The following is a 20,737-nucleotide window of genomic DNA, read 5'->3' on the forward strand; positions in this document are numbered from 1 at the left end:
TCCACTGTTGGTGGGAATGCAAGCTGGTGCAGCCACTCTGGAAAACTGTATGGAGGTTCCTCAAAAAGTTGAAAATAGAGCTACCCTACGATCCAGCAATTGCACTACTGGGTAGTTACCCCAAAGATACAAATGTAGGGATCGAAGGGGTACGTGCACCCCGATGTTTATAGCAGCAATGTCCACAATAGTCAAACTGTGGAAAGAGCCAAGATGTCCATCGACAGATGAATGGATAAAGAAGATGTGGTGTGTATATATATATATATATATATATATATATATATATATATATATCCATTAAAAATGGATATATATATATATATATATATATATATATATATATGATGGAATATTATGCAGCCATCAAAAGGAATGAGATCTTGCCATTTGCAATGACGTGGATGGAACTGGAGGGTATTATGTTGAGTGAAATAAGTCAAACAGAGAAAGACATGTATCATATGATCTCACTGATATCACGAATTCTTAATTGCAGGAAACAAACTGAGGTTGCTGGAGTGGGGGGTGGGGTGGGAGGGATGGGGTGACTGGGTGATAGACACTGGGGAGGGTATGTGCTCTGGTAAGCGCTGTGAATTGTGCAAGACTGTTGAATCTCAGATCTGTACCTCTGAAACAAATAATGCAATATATGTTTAGAAAAAAAAAAGAAGAAGGTAGCGGGAGGGGAAGAATGAAGCGGGGGAAATCGGAGGGGTAGACGAACCATGAGAGATGATGGACTCTGAAAAACAAACAGGGTTCTAGAGGGGAGGGGGATGGGAGGATGGGTTAGCCTGGTGGTGGGTATTGAGGAGGGCACATTCTGCATGGAGCACTGGGTGTTATGCACAAACAATGAATCATGGAACACTTCATCTAAAACTAATGATGTAATGTATGGGGATTAACATAAGAATAAAAAAATAAAAATAAATAAAATAAAAAGTATAAGAACAAGCACATCTTTAGCAATTAGAAAGGTTGCATCCTTCCTTTCTCTCAAATGATTTGTACTCTGTTTTGTCAAAGAGAAATAAAGCTGGGCACTAGTTAAAGGCAATAAAGACAGGTTTTATTTCATGATGGCTGCTGCAGTTTCACTGAGTTCAGCTTCTCTGAAACAAAAGGCAGGAGACTTTCAGGGCTCGGCTGGAAAGGCCCTGCCTGGGCGGGGTTGGGGTTGGTGCATAGGACTGGGTCATCTGTTGATTGACACCGACCTGGAAGAGAAACAAGCTTCTGGAGTCTTTATGACAAGATAGTGGTGCAAGTTAGAGCTGGGTGCTCTACCCTCCCACAGGAATGGGGAGGAAGGGCAGTCTTCCTGAATGCTTGCATTTCAAAGAGATACTTCCAGGTGACCCTTCTGGGTGGTAGCAGATTTACATCTGGGAGAGGCAGAGAAAGGATTTAGAATGGCAAGCCTTCTAAAGTTACTGCTCTAAGAGTGGGTTCAGGGGCCTACTGGCCTAACTCTGGGTTTTGGCTAGAACAAACAGTAAATTCTACTGAAAGGAATCTTAAGAGACACTGTGGTCATCCTAGAGACATAGCCTTAAGCTGCTAGATGTCCCACTAGAGTTTGGTCATGCCCCTTAGTGAAAGAGTTCGGGAGTCAGAGAGCAAACGAGCAGAGTGGTTTTTGTGCCAGGACTTTCGTAGTTCACCTTCATGTAATTTTAGCACAGTGCAGTGTTTTTATGCTTAAAAGTCATTTCTCTGCATCAAAAATCATTATACAAGAAATTAATATTTAAAATTTTTCTTGTGACCATAAAGCTCTAATATTTAAATAAATTATTCTGTATTGAGTTATTGTTTCAGGTGTAAGTTTGATCAGAACAACATAGAAGTGTGAACTTTTGATAAATAGGGATCCTAAAATTAAAATTGTATTTAAAATATACCTCTTGGGGCGCCTGGGTGGCTCAGTCGTTAAACGTCTGCCTTCGGCTCAGGTCATGATCCCAGGGTCCTGGGATGGAGCCCCACATCGGGCTCCCTGCTCAGCGGGAGGCCTGCATCTCCCTCTCCCACTCTCCCTGCTTGTGTTCCCTCTCTCACTGTGTCTCTCGCTGTTAAAAAATAAATAAAATCTTTAAAAAAAAATATATATATATATATATATATATACCTCTTAATGAGATGCATAGGGCTTTAAACATTGCTTTTTAATTAGTTTACGTGCCCTTCAGTGAGTGTTACTTATTGCTGGATTGAAATTGCATTCAACATCCGTTGTTTCCATTTTACATTTTTGTAGATATGAATATTTAAAAACCCTGTTCACAGTGGTTGGGGAGGGAGTTTTGCCATAGCAGTGCCCCTCAGGTTTGTGCCCTCCCAAGTTACCAGCCAAAAAATCACATCATGATCTATTGTTAAAAATTATTTTTAATGATTTATCAACTGACAACTCAATTAGATCTTTCATCAATTTTGTTGAAAGTACAAGAACTGGAGACCTTGTGACGTGCAAAAAGATATTCATTATCCAGTTGTTGGAGTCCTGTCACACACCAGTATTTTCAGTTGTCCCTTGTCATGTGTCCTGGAACGTTCTAGACTCCAGGATGATGTGGCAGAGTCAGATTCAGAAAGAATGTGATGCATGTCTTATGTAAGTGGAGCAAGGCCTATGTGAGAGGTGCGCTGAGAAAGAGAGTAGGTTTGACATCTTGACCTCCAGAATGTTCTCAAGATGAGTTTGAGGACAGATTTTGGAGAAGGTGAAGATTTAAAAATGGATGTGCCCTCCAGAAAAGCTCTGCATCATGCTACTGGCCCACGGAGCCCAGTTGGAGACCACTGACCTGAAGGCGAATGTGTTAGCACCCTGGGGACCCCAGCCCCATTCCTCCTTTGCATCTCTTGCCCTGCAGGACAGTCTCCTGCCCAAGCACACACACAGTTTCCGTTGGTGCCCCCATAGGCTTCTCCTCGCCCCTAGCACAGTGACTGTCTGGGTCTGGCCTGGGAGTGAGACTGGAGGAGGGAGGTGTCTAGCTTTTCGTGGCAATGGGGTGGGGGTGGCACCGTGGGGCATCAGAGTCCTGGGATTGTTTGCTCTTTTTCAAAAACACTTCTTCCTCTTTTCCCCAAATACACTGTTAGCTGCTGCTCTGCACCCCCTGCCCCCACCGCCAGAGATTCTTTGAGGTAGTGAGCTGCTAGGTTTGGGGCGAGGTATTCTATCCCTCAGGTGTTCTAGAGTTACAGGTCCAGAACATCCTCTTCTGTAAAAGCCTTTGTAAAGTCCTCATGCTGCTGTCTCTGCCCGAAATCCACCCCACCCGCTCCGTCCACATGAATTCTTGCTCATCCTTCAAGTCCTGGTTCGGGTATTACCTACTTTGTTAAGACTTTCTTGCCTTTCTAAGACCGTTTTTCTTGATGCACCCACATCCTTCGTTTATACTCGTTACATTTTATAAGTGCTTATTTTTGAGTGTGGCTTTCCCAGTACGATGTATGTTCTTCCCAGGTAGAGATCATGTCTTATTTTACCTTTGTATCTCCTGTGCGTAGACCAGGGCTAGCATATGGTAAGTGGGGAAGTGTCTGTGCTTGAAAAGGAGAAGGGAGAGATGGAAGCTTCTGTCTCCCTCTCCCTCTGCCCTGCCCCCCGCTTGCGAGCGTGTTCTCTCTCTCAAATAAATAAAATCTTTAAAAAAAAAAAAAGTATCTGCTAAGTAAAATTGATCAGCCTGAAGGAACCTGTAGATGAGGAAAGTTGTCTTGGTGAGTTTTGAATCAAGCCATGACCTGAAAAGGATAGTACTGATCCTGTCAACTTCTGCTTAAGCTCTTTCCAGTCACGCCTTCCCAGTCATGATGGTAAAGCCCTGTCCCATCAGCCTGGCAGACAGGCCCTCCGTGTGGTCACCACTGCTGGGTTCCTCCCCGTTCCCTGAAGGCCCTTCGCTTGCACACTCCATTCCAGCCAAGCCAGCCGACTCGCTTCCCCACTTGCTCCTTTGACCTGGTGGCTCTTGGAATGCTTCTCCTGTCCTCCTGCCTCCTCACTGCTGAGGATTCCCCTCAGGAGTGGCCGCCGTTGGCAGATGTCTCCCAGCCTCCCAGCCACTCACTTCCAGTTGGGACAAAGCTCCCCTTCTGAGGCCTCTACCCTGCCTCCTCCTTACCCTGGTGCTGTTTTGTGAGGATATGCTTCTTCGTCATGTCTTTTCTCTGTCTCTATTTCAGACTAGCCTTTCACATTCCCGGGGGCAGGGACCTGATCGAATTTGGTCTGTGTTGCCGGCACCCAGCCCATAGGCAGATGTACAGCATGTATTCACCGGATGTGTACCAAATGAATACACTCAAAGTGATCACTAGTTTAATGTCCTTGTGTCCCTTCTGCGCGGCCTCCGCTGCTGATGGTGCACATCGGGTCCCGGTTGGTTGGTTGGTTTCAGGTCCTTTGAAATATCCTTTTGCAATTTTCATCTCCAAAGACCTTCTCACAGGAACAGGACATTGCTGGGTCCGTGGTAAGTTGGAGTCTTTTGGCCCAGTCTGGACCACAGGTTTCTAGGAACACACTGAGAGCACTTTCTTTGTACTTCTAATGGTTCTCTTTCCCCTCCAATGTTGATGAGAGTTGAGTGATTTAGCAGCTATTTTCTGCTTCTCTGTGATGTGCTGGACATTGTTTAGGAGCTAGGAATACAGAGATTTAAAAAAAAAAAACAAACCACAGTTTCTACCCTAAAGGATCTCCTTGACTAAACAAGGAGATGTACAAGTACCCGGGTGATTTGAATGTGATGTGATACGTTCTTTGATAAAAGTAAGCACAGAACGCTTTAGAAATGTCTATGAGTGGTTTATGACCTGGGGAGATCATGTCAGATATGCTTCCAGACGTGTGAGCTCTGAACTGATTCTGGAGGGACAGATGAAGGGAGGTTTGAGAAAGAATGACATTTTTTACTCAGGTACCTGCAGTTTCATATTTTCTTCAAAATAAGATTCTTCGACAGTGTTTTTTTTTTTTTTTTTTGTTTTTAAAGATTTATTTATTTATTTGAGAGAGAGAGAATGAGACAGAGTACGTGAGAGGGGGGAGGGTCAGAGGGAGAAGCAGACTCCCCGCCGAGCAGGGAGCCCGACGCGGGACTCGATCCCGGGACTCCAGGATCATGACCCGAGCCGAAGGCAGTCGCTTAACCGACTGAGCCACCCAGGTGCCCCGACAGTGTGTTTTTAAATGGGAACTGAATAAGGCGTTTTTATATAATTGTAATCCTCAGTATACGGGTTGCCTTCGGTGGTTTCTAATTCCTGTACCTCAGATTCCATAACCAGCCTGGTACTCAAGGCCACTGTTTATTCTCAATTCTCCTTTCCAACTATAGCTGTTTAATACTGTAGATCAGGGGGTCACCCAGCCTTGGCCTACAGGTCAGACTCAGCCCCCTGCCTGTTTTTGTTATAGCCCTTAGCTCTGATTGGTTTTTACACTTTTTAAAGGATTGTAAGACCAACCAACCAAAGACCATGTACAGAGACCATCTGGCCTGTCAAGCCAGAGTATTTTCTACAGGGCCCTTTAGACCTTTGCTCTTTCTAACTGCAGTGCTCCCTAGTGGTTACATATGTACCGTATGCCACAGGCTTTCCCACCTCTGCAACTCTGCTTCTGCTATTCTCCCTTTTTTAATGTGCTCATTCATATATTAATTCACTTTCACATTCAACAAATTGGGCAGTTGTTATATATAAGCCACCATTCTGGGTTTGGGGTTCTGGGAATATAACAGTGACAGCACATGGAAACGTAATTATGTCAGTACCGGGTAAGGAGAGAGAGAGGGACACCGGTTAAGAGGGGGAGGGAGTACTAGCTCTTATAGAGTGGTCAGGGGAGGCCTCTCTTATGAGGTGGCATTTGTCCCAGGTCCTCAGGAACGACCATGAGGATACCTGGAGAACATCTTAAGCAGAAGGACCAATGTGTGGAAAGGCACAGAGGGACTGCACGGAAGTCCGTCTGTCTAGAGTGGAGCAAGAGTGTCAGGAAAGGGAGGAAGAAGGATTAGACAGGTAGGGTGGGGAGAAGAACAAATCATAGCGGGCTTCATAGGGCACTGAAGGCTGAGTTTTACTCTTAGTGAATTGGGAAGCTGTTAAATAGATTTGAGCAGAGGAGTGACATGGTCAGATTGATGTTTTTAGAATATCACTTTGCTCCTGGGTAATGCTGGAGTATCCAGTAAGCCCCAGGATCACAGTGGCTTAACACAACGAAGGTTAATGTTCCTTCATGCTCCTAACTCAGTAAGAGACTGTAAAGGGCTCTCTACCACAAAGCCACTTAGCATCCAGGCTGATGGAAGCTCTACCGTCTCTCATATTGGTGCCATCTGGGACCTGCCCCCTCCTCAATGCCATGGCTGGGAAAGAACGGAGACTGGATCATGATGCATGGGGGTTATATCTTGCCTTGGCTCATAAAAGAAATGTGTCTCCTCTGCTCAGATTTCCTTGGCTGGAACGTGGCTCATGGTAGCCGCAAGGGGATTGGCAGCTGTGGTGGGGCCCATGGAATGCTTGTGTTTGGTGAGCACTGTGCTCTCTGCTATAGCAGGAGACCAGTTAGAACCATCACAGTACAAGAGAGGCGATGTGGCTTAGAACTGAGGGGTGGCCATGAACATGGGGGAAACTGGGTAGAGTCTGGATGTGTTTCAAAGGTAGACCCAGTAAGATTCGCAGCTGTCAGGGATGACTCCTCAATTTCTTCCCCTTCCCACCATCTTATTTCTTATACTAAATATGATTTCTTTGAGCCTGGCTCGTGTTTTCTCTCATTTTTCCACAGGGCCTACAAAATAGATGCTGAATACATACTTTTTGAGTAGCAGAACAATTTAGGCACTTTAACATTATTTTACAAAATCTAATTTTTTTTATTAACATAAAATGTATTATTTGTTTCGGGGTACAGGTCTATGATTCATCAGTCTTACACAATTCACAGCGCTCACCATAGCACATACCCTCCCCAGTGTCCCTCACCCAGCCACCCCATCCTTCCCACCCCCCACCACTCCAGCAACCCTCAGCTTGTTTCCTGAGATTAAGAGTCTCTTAAGGTTTGTCTTCCTCTCTGGTTTCATCTTGTTTCATTTTTCCCTCCCTTCCCCTATGATCTTCTCTCTTGTTTCTCAGAGTCCTCATAGCAGTGAGATTATTTGATACTTGTCTTTCTCTGATTGACTTATTTCGCTTAGCACAATACCCTCTAGTTCCATCCGTGTCATTGCAAATGCAAGATTTCATTTTTTGATGGCTGCATAATATTCCATTGTTATATATACCACATTTTCTTTATCCATTCATCTCTTGGTGGACACCTAGGCTCTTTCCATAGTTTGGCTATTGTGGACATTGATGCTATAAACATTGGGGTGCAGGTGCCCCTTCAGATCACTACCTTTGTATCTTTGGGGTAAATACCCAGTAGTGCAATTGCTGGGTCATAGGGTAGCTCTATTTTCAACTTTTTGAGGAACCTCCATACTGTTTTCCAGAGTGGCTGCACCAGCTTGCATTCCCACCAACAGTGCAGGAGGGTTCCCCTTTCTCCGCATCCTCGACAACATCTGTCGTTTCCTGACTTGTTAATTTTAGCCATTCTGACTGGTATGAAGTGATATCTCATTGAGGTTTTGATTTGGATTTCCCTGATGCCGAGTGATGTTGAGCACTTTTTCATGTGTCTGTTGGCCATTTGGATGGCTTCTTTGCAGAAATGTCTGTTCATGTCTTCTGTCCATTTCTTGACTGGATTATTTGTTCTTTGGGTGTTGAGTTTGATAAGTTCTTTATAGATTTTGGATACTAGCCCTTTATCTGATATGTTATTTGCAAATATCTTCTCCCATTCTGTTGGTTGTCTTTTGGTTTTGTTGACTGTTTCCTTTGCTGTGCAGAAGCTTTTTATTTTGATGAAGTCCCAGTAGTTCATTTTAGCTCTTGCTTCCCTTGTCTTTGGTGATGTTTCTAGGAAGAAGTTGCTGCAGCTGAGGTTGAAGAGGTTGCTGCCTGTGTTCTCCTCAAGGATTTTGATGGATTCCTGTCTCACATTGAGGTCTTTCAACCATTTTGAGTCTGTTTTTGTGTGTGGTGTAAGGAAATGGTGCAGTTTCATTCTTCTGCATGTGGCTGTCCAGTTTTCCCAAAACCATTTGTTGAAGAGACTATCTTTTTTCCATTGAACATTCCTTCCTTTGTCAAGATTAGTTGATCATAGAGTTGAGGGTCCATTTCTGGGCTCTCTATTTTGTTCCATTGATCTATATGTCTGTTTTTGTGCAAGTACCATACTGTCTTGATGATGACATCTTTGTAATAGAGCTTGAAGTCTGGAATTGTGATGCCGCCAGCTTTGGTTTAATTATTTTTTAAGTAGGCTCCATGCCCAGCATGGAGCCCAATGTGGGGCTTGAACTCATGACCCTGAGATAAAGACCTGAGTTGACATCAAGAGTTGGACCCTTAACCAGCTGAGCCACCTAGGTGCCCCGAAACTTGTATTTCCTAATCTCACCTTATAGTCTTTCAGTGACAGACCTGTTTTTATAAAGTAAAGAGTGAAAAGCTTAAGTGTCCAATGAAGCAAAATGCCCAGTCCTTATATCTTCTATCATAATATCATTCTGCCTCTATACAGGCCCAGCTCCCTCAGGAAAATTAATTTAGGGTTGCATTTGTTTACACTCTATATTCTTAGTAACTCTTGGGTTATTTAGTTATTCTGAAAGATTATTAAACATAAGGGGTGGGGGGACCTTTTCCAACAACACTGGTGATGAGGTCCAGTAATTTAAGCTCCCAGAAAATTCACTTGCCCCTAGTGGCCATTCTGTGGCCGTTCCATAGCAGGTTCTAGGAAAGCACAGACATCACTGTGAGGCCTAGACTCAGTATTGCTGGGCAGTTAGAGTTTCCATGTATACAAGCCAGTAGATGATGCACTTGTTGGAATAGAAGATCTGCTGATGGACTAGCCAGTCTGAAGAAACAGATGAGTCCAGGATGACTTGTGTGTGTCTTGGTATTAAAACGGGTAGGAATGTGCCTTGCAAAGAAGAGAGGATAGAGCATTTTGCTGAGACAAGATACCTAGTGACCCCAGGGAATGATGAAAAATTTATGTGTATGGAGCTTGGAATGGGGGCTACAATTATATTTGAGACTAGAGGTTAGCTTGGAGCCAGCTTGTGAAAGTCCTGAACTACCATACCAAGGAATTTTCCGAGCTTATGAAAAGGTTTTTCTAGAAGGGATTATGTGGCAAATTGATTAGGAAGATAAAAAAAACTAACTGGTAGAAGATGGCCTGTGTATTGTATCAGTTGGTCAAATTACAATTCAGCTTATTTTATATATTATCTCATTTAAATTCTCAGAAGGACATTGCATACTAGATGAGATTTTTCACATTTCACACAGAAGAAACAAAGGCTTGAAGCATGTTGTCAAGTTGTCTAGTCACCCAGTAGTGAACATTAAGCACAGGTTATCTGAGGTGAGTGCTCTTCCTACTTACCTAGCTATTCCAGGGATGGTTGACAATGGCACGTTAAAACTTGGACAACCAAGACCGCATCTGGATCTGTCCCAGGGTATGGAGACCAGCTGTTTCTCCCAGGACGCTGCTCCCTGCACGTGTGAATTGCCCGCCCTGTCCCTACTCTCTTGCTGGTCCGTGGTTGAAATTCTTCCATGGCCCTCAATAGGCTAGGAGGGAATAGACATTTGGCCAGCTGGTATATCCACATATTCCCCAAACCTGTCTTTCTTGGGGAGACAAATATGAGTGAACAGAAAGGAAGGGTTCACTCTGCCATATTCTTATTTGTCTTTGCTTCTGTGGAGCACCCAGCCATCATGCACCCATCACCGCTCTGTCAGAGCCTGTGAGGAAGTAGCCCCGGCAAAGTGGAAGCTGTGTGATGTGCGGGGAAAGGGCAGCACCAGCTCCATAACAAGGCACCTGGACGCTGGCTTTTAGTCTCGTCTCTTACTTGAGGAACCCCAGCATATCTCACAACCTCCCTGGGGCTCAGTCTTTCCATCCACATGATGGGCGAACTAAGGAGGGCTCTGAACTACACGAGGTCTATTATCTTCTATTTCTCCACCACAGAAAAGAGTTCACAGTGCATGCAAGTGAAGAGAATAATGTAACTACTTGCCTGTCAGCTGGGGGCTTCTGATTTTGTTGTGTGTCATGAGTGCTTGGAGGTGGCAGTCTGGCCCCAAAGCTTACTTGAAGCTGCATCTGCAAAGCACACCCTTAGTTAAAATTCAGTGGAAATAGTACTTCCTAAAGCTACCGTTTACCCACATGAACATGGGATGAAGAAGATGTCAGCCATCTGCATTACACAACATGAGTTCTGTGTAGAGTGACTTGGAGGGAGCTGGTGGGAAATGGGAGGTTGGGAGGGGTTGGCCTCCGAGTCACTGATGGTCACTGATGCCATGTTTTGATGCCTGTGGTACTTTTCAGGATAACCAGAGACACACGGTAACTGATTTTAAGAAATAATAGTAAAGATAAGATTTTGCCCTAGGACTCTGTTCTTATTTTATTTATTTCTTTAAATTAACACAACGCCCTTTTAGGGCTATAGTAAAAATGTGCTTGAGTAGTTGACATGAGGCTAAATCTAGGATCCAAAGCGGCACAAATCAGTGGGGCCTGAAAAGGCCCAACGTGGCTGACCGATGTGCGGTGCCTCCGTCAGGATGGGTTATGTTCAGACTTCAGGCCAAGTAAGCTGAATATTTTTAATAATAGAAAAATATGATTCCTGCGTGCCTAACAAAATGACTCTCACATATCAGAATTCAATAAATACTTGGTAAGTACAGAAGTGAATATGACATTATTATAGAAAATTTGGAAAGTTGAGAACAAAATTGCTCATAATCCCAACATGTTAACGTCAGTAGTCACTAATATTTGTGTGTGTGTGGGTGTATTTGTGTTCAGCCATACACACAGGATTAGTTTGGATTTTAATATGAGCACAATGTAGACAGTTTTGATTTCTGATGCCTAAAATTTAAAGTTTTATGATAAGCACTTTGCAAATTGCTATACTGTTTTTATAATTTCTAATTTTAATGATGGCATAATGTTCTATCTAATAATTTATCATAAGTTAGTTACCATTTGTTTTATATCAGGCAATTAGATTGCTTTTGAGGTTTTATTTTATAGTCTTATTCCAGTTAAAATCTTCATGCCAATACTGTTTTCTTCTTTTTAATCATTTCCTTATAGTAAATTATCAAAACTGGTAATTGTGGTTGTAGAAATGATTCCTCCTTTTTTCACTGTAACCAGGACTCTGTCTGAATGCTAGTTTCATCATATACTGCCTACTTTTGCATATTGGATTAAAAAAATCTATATTTACTAGTTTAATAGTGCATATGGTCCCTCATGTTGTTGTTTTCCTCACGGAAGAAAAGCTGATATAACAAAAGCCTATTCACTGGTTAAAGTTGTATGCCAACATTTCACTTTGGTTCTCTCTGCCTCACTAGTCCCTTGTTAAATATGCTGTCTCTGGTAACGTGGGGCTGGCTTGTCTCACTGTTCAATCCCTTTTTGTGTTGAAGCTGTCTGTGGAAGCACGTAAAGAGATGACTAAGAAGGCTATTCAGACAGTCAAACATTTTACTGAGAAGCTGCGGAAAAGAAATTTGGAAGAGGACATTCAAGAAGCTAGTGACTCTAAAATGACCTATGCAGATGCCCTGAATCATCTGGAGAAATCACTTGCTCACCTGGAAACCCTCAACCACAGCTTCCTTGTTTCTCTGAAGAATAGTGAGCAGGTAATGAAGTGAAAACTTGTTCCCCATGCTCACTCACTCAGATAACATCAGTACCCACTTTCGTTTCTCCTTTCAAGCCATATTAGTGGTTTTGCCAGGGTTTTCAATCTTGCAGATGTCTTTAAAAACGGTCCTCCATCATTTATCCTTTAGCTTCTTCATTACCTCTTGATTGTCGATTTGGTTTTCAGTTCTTTGAGGCCGCTTATCAGGATTAATCTCTGGCAGGGAGGAGGTGGGAAGGATGGGGGAAAGAACCCTGAGTTGAACTCAGGTTGGGTACCTGGGGGAGGGAGCGGTCACTGAAGCTGAGAAGCGATCAGGACAGTGGTTTGCAAGCCCAACAAGCTGGTAGGTGTTTTGCTGTCTCAACTGAAAAATGATAGATTTTTTTCTCCCTCATTTTCAGAAAAATTCAGAAAGAGCCATCTGTACCTGCTTCAACAGGTTTTTTTTTTCTTTTTTCCAGTTATATGCACTTGTCCTATTTTTTTGTATTTCATGTTTCCAATATCATTTTATTATTGATATAAATTATTTTGGCTAGTAGAATTGTTCCTACTTGGTTTCCAGTTGAGACTCTCATGGTGTCTCAGAAAATACCCTCACAAGAGTCCGGAGCCGCTGCCCATGAGGAAACGTGAGGCCCAGTGTGTGAGGACAGCTCGGGGAAATCCTCTGTAGCTTTTGTAGTTTTTCTTCTGTACCGTTCCAGCCCAGAGAGTTTTAGCTATTCTTTTCCATAACTGAGAAGTTGACAGATCAATCAGTAAATGGTTTCATGTAGGTGAAAACAATGTTTAGATGCCTAAGTAATTTTGCATTTGCCCATTTAATGTTGATGGTAAATGAAGCTCTAAGTGGCCACTAATCTCCTCTTTTATTTTTCTCACACCGTACATGTTGATTGAATTGTATTCTTGGCTTGTGGAGAGCTCTTCCTGATAGAAAGGCGGGTCAGTGGAGAGCAGTTCAGATAATGAACAAATGGAAGACTTCAAAATTTGTATGAGACACATAAATGCAAAGCCCTCATGGAAAAGATGATGGGAAGAATTCAAAAGTTTGATAGTAGTTTTATTTCATTTTGTATTTTTCAGTGCTATTAGCCTGTCTAATGAATCACGTTAAATGATGTACAAGCAATAGAGAAGGCTTTGCAGGGAACAAATTGGCTTTACCAATCTGGATTTTATCCTACTGACATGTACAGCGCTATAATCCCTAATTATGAGAACTAGGGTGAAATTTGAATTCTTCAAGTAAAAGTGATTATACTTATTAGTATAAAAATTAAATATTTGTCTTATTTTTTAAATTAAATATACGGTGCTCAAATCTGGAGAATTGTCATCCCTCTCCTTGGAACAAGTATTGTCTTTGAGTGACTAGAACAATGTATATGAGGTCGGGGGGATGATTAACAGAAACAGCCGTTTGTTCGCGCTCGGCTGTGATTTAAAGGTACCAGTGGCTGCTTGCAAATGCCATTCGGTCAGACCATGGATGGTCCATAATAGCAGACACTTCTGGTCCCTAAAGTGGACCTTATTTGATTTTATTCAGGTGCTTTTCATAGCAAACACTGGAAATCACTTTCAGCTTCATACATTTGTCCCTTTTAAGTTCAGACCTTAATTTTAACCTCTTCGCTTGTACACCCAGTGCAAGAAGATCCCCTGTACCCTAGGTGAGTGCAGTCTAAACGAGAGGCCTTTATCCTGTGGTGCCTCGGTTCCCTCTTGCTCAGGACGCATATGAGTAGCTGCCCTGTTGCACTCACGGGCATTTTCTGTTACTAGAAGTTTCACAGCGGGGAGAAGAGTAAAATGAAATGTCGTGTGCTAAACTCCCAGGGCAGTCATTCACCAGTGATCAGAATATGACCTCTCTTACTTCATGCATACTCCCACCTCCCCTCATCCCGCTCCTGTGGATTATTTTAAAGAAAATCCCAGTCATTGGTTTACTTTATCCGTAAATACTTGCACATCTGTTTCTAAAGGATGCATGTAAACACACTACTAGAACATGATCACAATAAAAAAAATTAACAGCAGTTCTTTAATATCATCAACTATCCAGCTAAAGTTTGGATTTTACATGGTGGTTCTGAAAGACAAGAGAGCATATTCAAGATTACCTGAGAAGCTATACAGAACCTGGAAAGCATTCTTTACCCTAAGTGACCGTGTTTGGTATGATGAAAAACAGTAGCTTGTGGCCTGTTTCATACATTATTTATTGTCACGTTGGTTTTTACAGACGTTATCAGAGGGGCAGGTGTGTGGCATGGGGGCCGGGAAATGTAGTCTTTTGGATTCTGATCCTCATTTCCCGAATTGCTAGCCATGTGACTCTGGGCACGTTACTTTACATTTTCGGTTTTCAGTTTACTTTTTGGCAAAATGGAACTAATGAAAACTCTTTGCAGGATTATTAGAAGCATTAAATCAGGTGACACACGTGTACTACCTGGGTTTGGCAGCTGGTGGTTGTGGACCTGAGCTGTCACGTGGTTGTGGCCCAGTCACAATAATAAACTTACGCTTCATGAGCTTTACTTTGGGCCTGACGTTGTGCTACAGGCCTTTTACATTCTCTCATTTAATGTTCACGACACGCCCTGTTCGCAAGAATCTCTGTCCTCGTCCTCATTTTGCAGCCGCTGAAGGCCCACAGACTACTACGTGGTAAAGCAAGGATCTGTCCCCAAGCCTGGTGTCCCTGGAGCCCTCGCTCCTACTGACCACTGCCTGTTCTTCAGTGTGGGGTTTGAGAATCTTCTAAATATGCTTCGTTGCGTACATGTGGACACACTGAGTTCCTGTTTGATACTCAGGTGTTGCATGCCATATCTTTGCAGGAAACACTGCGGAGGTACGGTGACCTCTATGATCTGTCCCGATCAGAGAAAGGGAAACTTCATGACCAAGCTGTGGCCATGTGTCTGGACGGTCTGCCTCTAAGAATGATTCAGCAGCTGCTGCAGGTGGCCGTGGGCCCTCTCGACATCTCGCCCAAGGATGTGGTGCAGGATGCAGTAAGGAAGATCCTTTCTGCATTGAGGTAGGCTAGAGAAGAGTCGTTGGAACGGAGAAAAAATACCACGTATGTAGAAGCATTTTATGAACGATGAAGTACTTTATAAAAGCGGGACATGTTCATGAGATTTCTCAGAGTCTTGTGTCTTAAGAGATCTTGAGAATGGAGAACCATGAAAATGCTTCCCCACTGGTGTTGTGTGTAATGTGTCCTCAAACTAACTTTCAGCTAGACCCTCTTCTCCCCCGGCCCCCAAATAATTCTTGAAATAGGGTAAGGCCAAAATGGCCTGTGTGGGAGGTAGCCGAGTGTCAGGTTGTCTTGGGACCCAGGTGGATGTGCAGCTCTTGGCTTTTCTACTTCCCCTTCCTTGTAGAGGCTGCCAAATGGGTCCCAGAAGCTCCTGTTGAAGTACACAAGGCAAGGTTAATCATATACTGAAGGTTTAGACATCTGTTAAGTGTCTTAGAGTTTTATTTACCTGCAGTTGATGGCATGAAACCAACAACTGAGAAGTTCGAGCTCTCTGTCAGTGTGCCCATGTCTTCGTGGGAATGCATCCAGGAGGGTTAGGGAAGGGGGGGGAAAGTTAAGCTCAGAAAAGAATGAGGCATGAAGTGCTTTCTGTGAATAATGCAATTAGGCTGAAAGATTTGGTTGTGTTTAATGTATTCTCTTTTTAAGCCTTCTTTGTAATTCTTCATTGCTCTTGAGGAACTTTTTGATTAAATGCATGTCAGTTTTCCACAGCTGAACTGAAATCAAATGAGCCTTTATCAGTTTAATTACCCCAGCCTCCTACAGTTTTCACCTTAATGATCTGCGGTATCTGGTAATTTGAGAGAGAGAGAGAGAGAAATATAACATTTTTTTAAGAAATAACAAATGTCAAATTAATAAAACTTTGTTCTGTTATTAGCTTATTATGTTTTGGTGGTGGCTGTAAGAGCCACCCGCTCTCCTCTCTCAGATGATGACAGACACTTGTTGGTCATATTTTGCACCTTTTGATCCATAGCTATCTTCTTATTTTTTCTGAAATTGAGATTTAGATGAGCCTCACAAAAACATTTTGAAAACTTATCGCTTTGACAAATTTAGTTTATTTCCTAAAAATTACACATTGTCATGAATAATTAAAATAAAATGTGATGTGATATTTTTACAGTTATAGAATTCTGACATAAATTATACTTCTCTCTCTTTCCCTGCGCCCAGTTCCACTTGTAAAGACGGTTCTTCTCCAATAAATGTTACGCTTAGCACAGAGAAGACATTCAGTAAATGTGAACTAAATCTTTCTGCAGTGGGAGGAAAGGGAATTTCAGGAGTTCAGCTACCTCCTTTTCAAAGGAAAAGCAATTGCCATTGACAGCATCCATAACATTTACCTTTTAGAAAGTTAGTACAATTCAGTAGATATAAAATAACAAAGGCACGTAAAGAACTGAATCCAGCAGTTGATTTAAATCCTATCACTTAAATTGTTCAGAAAACTCACCTAAAACTTTTCTTCTATTGCTTTTTCAAAATTCAGTGAAGTCCTAGACATACACAGTTATAAAATGGGCATAATAATAGTTCCTATCTCATAGACCGCTGGGAACTAAATGGTAGAAAATATGTAAAGCACTTGTACCTGGTAAGTACCACATAAATAATTCATTTGTTTTTTTTTAAGTCCATCTGGAGAACTTAGATGATGATATATTTAATGCTTAAAATAGCTCATATATTTAATGTCCATTGAATGTTTTTTAAATGACAGAATGCAAGTAGATTTTATTTTCTTCATAGGAAAAGAAGCATATATTAGACTGTGAGCTCCTTAAGGGCAGAAAATGTTTCATTTCCATATCTTTAGCACTCGCAGACTGCATATACCCCGCATGTCTATGAGCTGGCAGCATCCTCTGCCAGAATCCAGCTGGGTGCATCTGAGTGTGAATGCCACACTGCTTTCTGAGGTCGAGCCCTCTTCTGAATCGGTTCTGTCTCTCTCCCTTCACAGTGGGGGCAGTGCTGACCTCGGTGGGTCGGGGGACCCCCTCCAGGTCCTGGAAGGTGTTGTTGCAGCTGTCCATGCCAGCGTGGACAAGGGGTAAGCCTAGCACCGTGAATGCATCTCCCCTCATGGCACTCGTCAGAATCACAGGATTACTTTTAATATCACTGTTTATGTAACTGCCCAGACCAGCCTCCTTTTCTAGGCGGTTTTGAAGGAAGAGCTGAGGACTTTCCGCATATCTAAGGAGGCTCTGCATCTGGAGTCATGGTTTCTCCAGCTATCCTCTTACCCTGTCAGCTCTAGCAGGACATCCCCCTGCTCCCCAGAGCCTTGTTTGCCTGGGAGATCATGGTCTCCTCTCTTCTCGTTCCACGTGAGGCCGGGAGGGGGAGGGGATTCACATCTCCAGGAGGTTACTGGACTGGTTACGTAAGGAAACTTTCTAGAGTACATGTATTTTTCTTTTTTTTTCCTGAAAGCTTTATATATGTTAGGTCTGCCTTGCCTGAGGGCCATGAGTATACAGGGTTTATACAGAGTACATGAGGATACAGAAAGGTGTGTGTCTCTAATGCCATTTTTTTTTAATTTAAGTTCAGTGAACATATAATGTATTATTTGTTTCAGGGGTACAGGTCTGTGATTCATCAGTCTTACACAATTCACAGTGCTCACCATAGCACATACCCTCCCCAATGCCCATCACCAAGCCACCCCACCCTCCCACCCCCCTCCCCTCCAGCAACCCTCGGTTTGTTTCCTGAGATTAAGAGTCTCTTATGGTTTGTCTCCCTCTCTGGTTTCATCTTGTTTCATTTGTCCCTCTCTTCCCCTGTGATCCTCTGTCTTGTTTCTTAAATTCTGCACATTAGTGAGATCACATGATAATTGTCTTTCTCTGACTGACTTATTTCGCTTAGCATAATACCCTTGGTTCCTTCCACATCATTGCAAATGGCAAAATTTCATTTTTGATGGCTGCATAATATTCCATTGTATATATACCACATCTTCTTCATCCATTCATCTGTCAGTAGACATCTGGGTTCTTTCCATAGTTTGGCTATTGTGGTCTAATGCCATTTTTAGAAAGAATTTTTCATTCAGGTGCAGTGGTAGTGATAGGAAGAACAGCAACAACAAGTTGGTGGTTATGTATTTGCCAGAGTTTATAGACATCTTTCATATATCTTATAGTCATGTCATCCCTATAAGGCCTCGCCCCAATTTTCTTATTTTATTTTTTTTAAATAATCTCTACACCCAATGTAGGATTTGAACTCATGAGCCCGAGATCAAGAGTCACCTGCTATACCAATTGAGCCAGCCAGGTGCCCCTGTTTTCTTTTTTTTAATGGGAAATATATAATAATAATGAAGAAGTATTTGTGAAAACTCCTCATAGTTCATTCAGTAATATAATTATTTTCATTTGCATATTACTTTCTAGTTATTGTGCAGGTACACATATATTTTTATATAGCTTCAATCAAAATGTGTAAACACTTCGTATTCTTTTATTTACTTGCTACTGTAACTCTTCTCATTTGTCTTTTTAGATTTCCTTATGATTATTTCTGATGGTTGCATGTATTGTTGCCGTTTTTGAGGAGGCCTTGCCCTGAGTCACAGGCCGGGGAAATGGAACCAGGATCCCAGCCGGGCTCTGAGAACTAATTCAGCGCTCAGATGCCTCTATAGCACATTCCATGTGTTGCTTTGTGCCCGAGGCTTGAGTGGAGGAAAATAGGAGAAGCCATATAGGTGAATCTGGGAAAGCATTGCAGTCAGGGCCCTCTACTTACTCAGCCTTCCGCTTTGCACCGTTTTTCTAAGCCCCTTTGCTTTGGGGTCTTGAAGTATAACGAAGCTATTTTACGCCTTATTCAAAAGCGAAATGAAATGATCTCCACGTTCACTGTGTGTCATGCCCCGTGCTGAGTGAGGAGGAGTTAGATACGGGGAAGAAATAGCCTCGCACCTGAGAAGCTCAGAGTCTTGCAGGCGAGACAAGCCTTCCCCTAGCTCTAGCTGCCATACTGCCGAGGGGTAAGTGCTGTGCAGAAAGCAGGGTGGGCGGAGCGGTTTATTCCGTCTGGGGAAGTCAGGGCGGGGTACGCAAGGGGCGTCGTTGGTCCTGGTCCATGAAAAGGGAGTCTGTGAGGAGGAGGAGGTGGGGAACGGCACCCCAGGCCGACGAGGCCCCCTGAGCCACTGCAGATGCAGCAGGTAGCGAAGCCAGGCAGGTGCTGCGCAGGGAACCCTCAGCCGCCTTGCAGAGGTGCGTCCAGCATCTGCCATTCGGGTCAGAGCCCGTCCGCCGGCCCCCTGCCTGCCCCTTCCCGGTGAGCTGCTGTCAGAGCACGGCTGCTTTCAGCTGATGCGGACCTGCGCCCGGCCTCACGGGATGACACGATCTGAGCAGGCAGTAAGTCTGCCTTCCAGGGGAGACATCTCAAAAAGATTAGAAGGCAGGATTCTTCTGAGTGAATTTCCAGCCAGAAACACAGGTGAACCCAACTTGGGTTTCTTGCATACAGACTTATTTTTTTTTTAAGTTTTGATTTCCAAAGAGGAAGACATTGGGGAATGAAGAAACAGAGCAAGATCTTACTTTTTATTCCAGAGGAACAGCATAACAAAGTCTTCTTAACAGAAAAACTTCAGTAAACTTTTTTTTTTTTTTTTGGCTTAAAAAAAAAAGGAAGACGAAGTCATAACTTTCATTTCTGGCAACGACTTTTTGAATCCATGCAGTTAAAGCCTAAATCCTTGGCTTCGATTTCTTTTCTTTTTTTTTTTTTTTTTAAGATTTTTTATTTATTTATTTGAGAGGGAGAATGAGAGAGAGAGCAGGAGAGGGAGGAGGGTCAGAGGGAGAAGCAGACTCCCTGCTGAGCGGGGAGCCCGATGCGGGACTCGATCCCGGGACTCCAGGATCATGACCTGAGCTGAAGGCAGTTGCTTAACCAACTGAGCCACCCAGGCACCCGGCTTCGATTTCTTTTCCCAAAACTGTACCTGGCAGATCACATGGGGGAGCCACTCCCAGGGGGGGTCTTTGGAGTGACATGGGGATTCAGACCCTTTGAAAGTAACCCTCTCGGTCACTCACTCCATGGCCTGATATGGCCGCCTCACCTCCAGGAGGCCACACCAGGCCTGTGTGTCACCCTCACCCTTAGGGCCATACCCAGCCTCCCTCAGTCCTCGCCCCGAAACGCATCAACATGCACTGCCCTCCATGGCATCTGTTTGCGGAGTAAATCCCCTCTCTTCGTGCACACACATTCCTGTGCTCTGAGGTCAGGCCCCCACCAACCCAGAGTGTTCCTGGCAGGTAGACTGCACGGAAGAGTCAGAATTTGGGTGTGTGTATTCATGGCTACCACCAAGTGTGTGGTTTTGTTCCTAATTTTTAGACAATTTATGCCGTCATCAGCATGTCCTCCTTTGACTTTGTATATTGGTACAAGTCTGATTCGCCTTTGAACTGCAGCTTCTGCTTCATTCACAAAGCCCCCTGTGCCTCCTTGTCCGCCTGTGCCCAGTGCCACTCAGACAGGCTTCCTTTCCAGCTTAACCACATTCTTGCCCCCAGACATCAGGGCAAAGTATTGTAAGGATTTGAAATAGTGTCAAAAATCTTTTATAGCATCAACGATTAAAGATGAGATTAAGGTAATAAATTATTGAGAGGTTCGGGTACATAAATTGAATTTTATAAGTGTGTTTTCTCCCATGATTTATGTATGTCTGTAACATATTTTGAGAATATAATCTAAATTTCCTGTTTGGGTTAAGAATTAG

General features: G+C 43.2%; 1 protein-coding gene across 5 annotated transcripts in view; it reads left to right on the forward strand.

Moving 5' to 3' along the window:
- The window catches only part of NBAS (NBAS subunit of NRZ tethering complex), a 322,841-nt gene that overhangs the window by 260,403 nt on the left and 41,701 nt on the right, over window positions 1-20,737 (forward strand). For 4 of the 5 annotated variants that reach the window (XR_010405385.1, XM_045884116.3, XM_045884117.3 and 1 more), the window contains 3 exons: window positions 11,656-11,874; window positions 14,741-14,943; window positions 16,931-17,020. Coding sequence is in view for 4 of the 5 variants with exons in the window: in XM_045884116.3 (XP_045740072.2) it covers window positions 11,656-11,874; window positions 14,741-14,943; window positions 16,931-17,020 (512 nt within the window). In the remaining variant the exon portion in view is untranslated. Of the gene's footprint in view, window positions 1-8,023; window positions 11,875-14,740; window positions 14,944-16,930; window positions 17,021-20,737 lie in introns of those variants that run through there. The other variant, XM_054509604.2, reaches the window with a different exon arrangement.

Source organism: Mirounga angustirostris, unplaced genomic scaffold, assembly GCF_029215605.1.
Source record: "Mirounga angustirostris isolate CCGP_5_RB_7025 unplaced genomic scaffold, mMirAng1.0.hap1 SCAF_10, whole genome shotgun sequence".
NCBI classification, from domain to species: Eukaryota; Metazoa; Chordata; class Mammalia; order Carnivora; family Phocidae; genus Mirounga; species Mirounga angustirostris.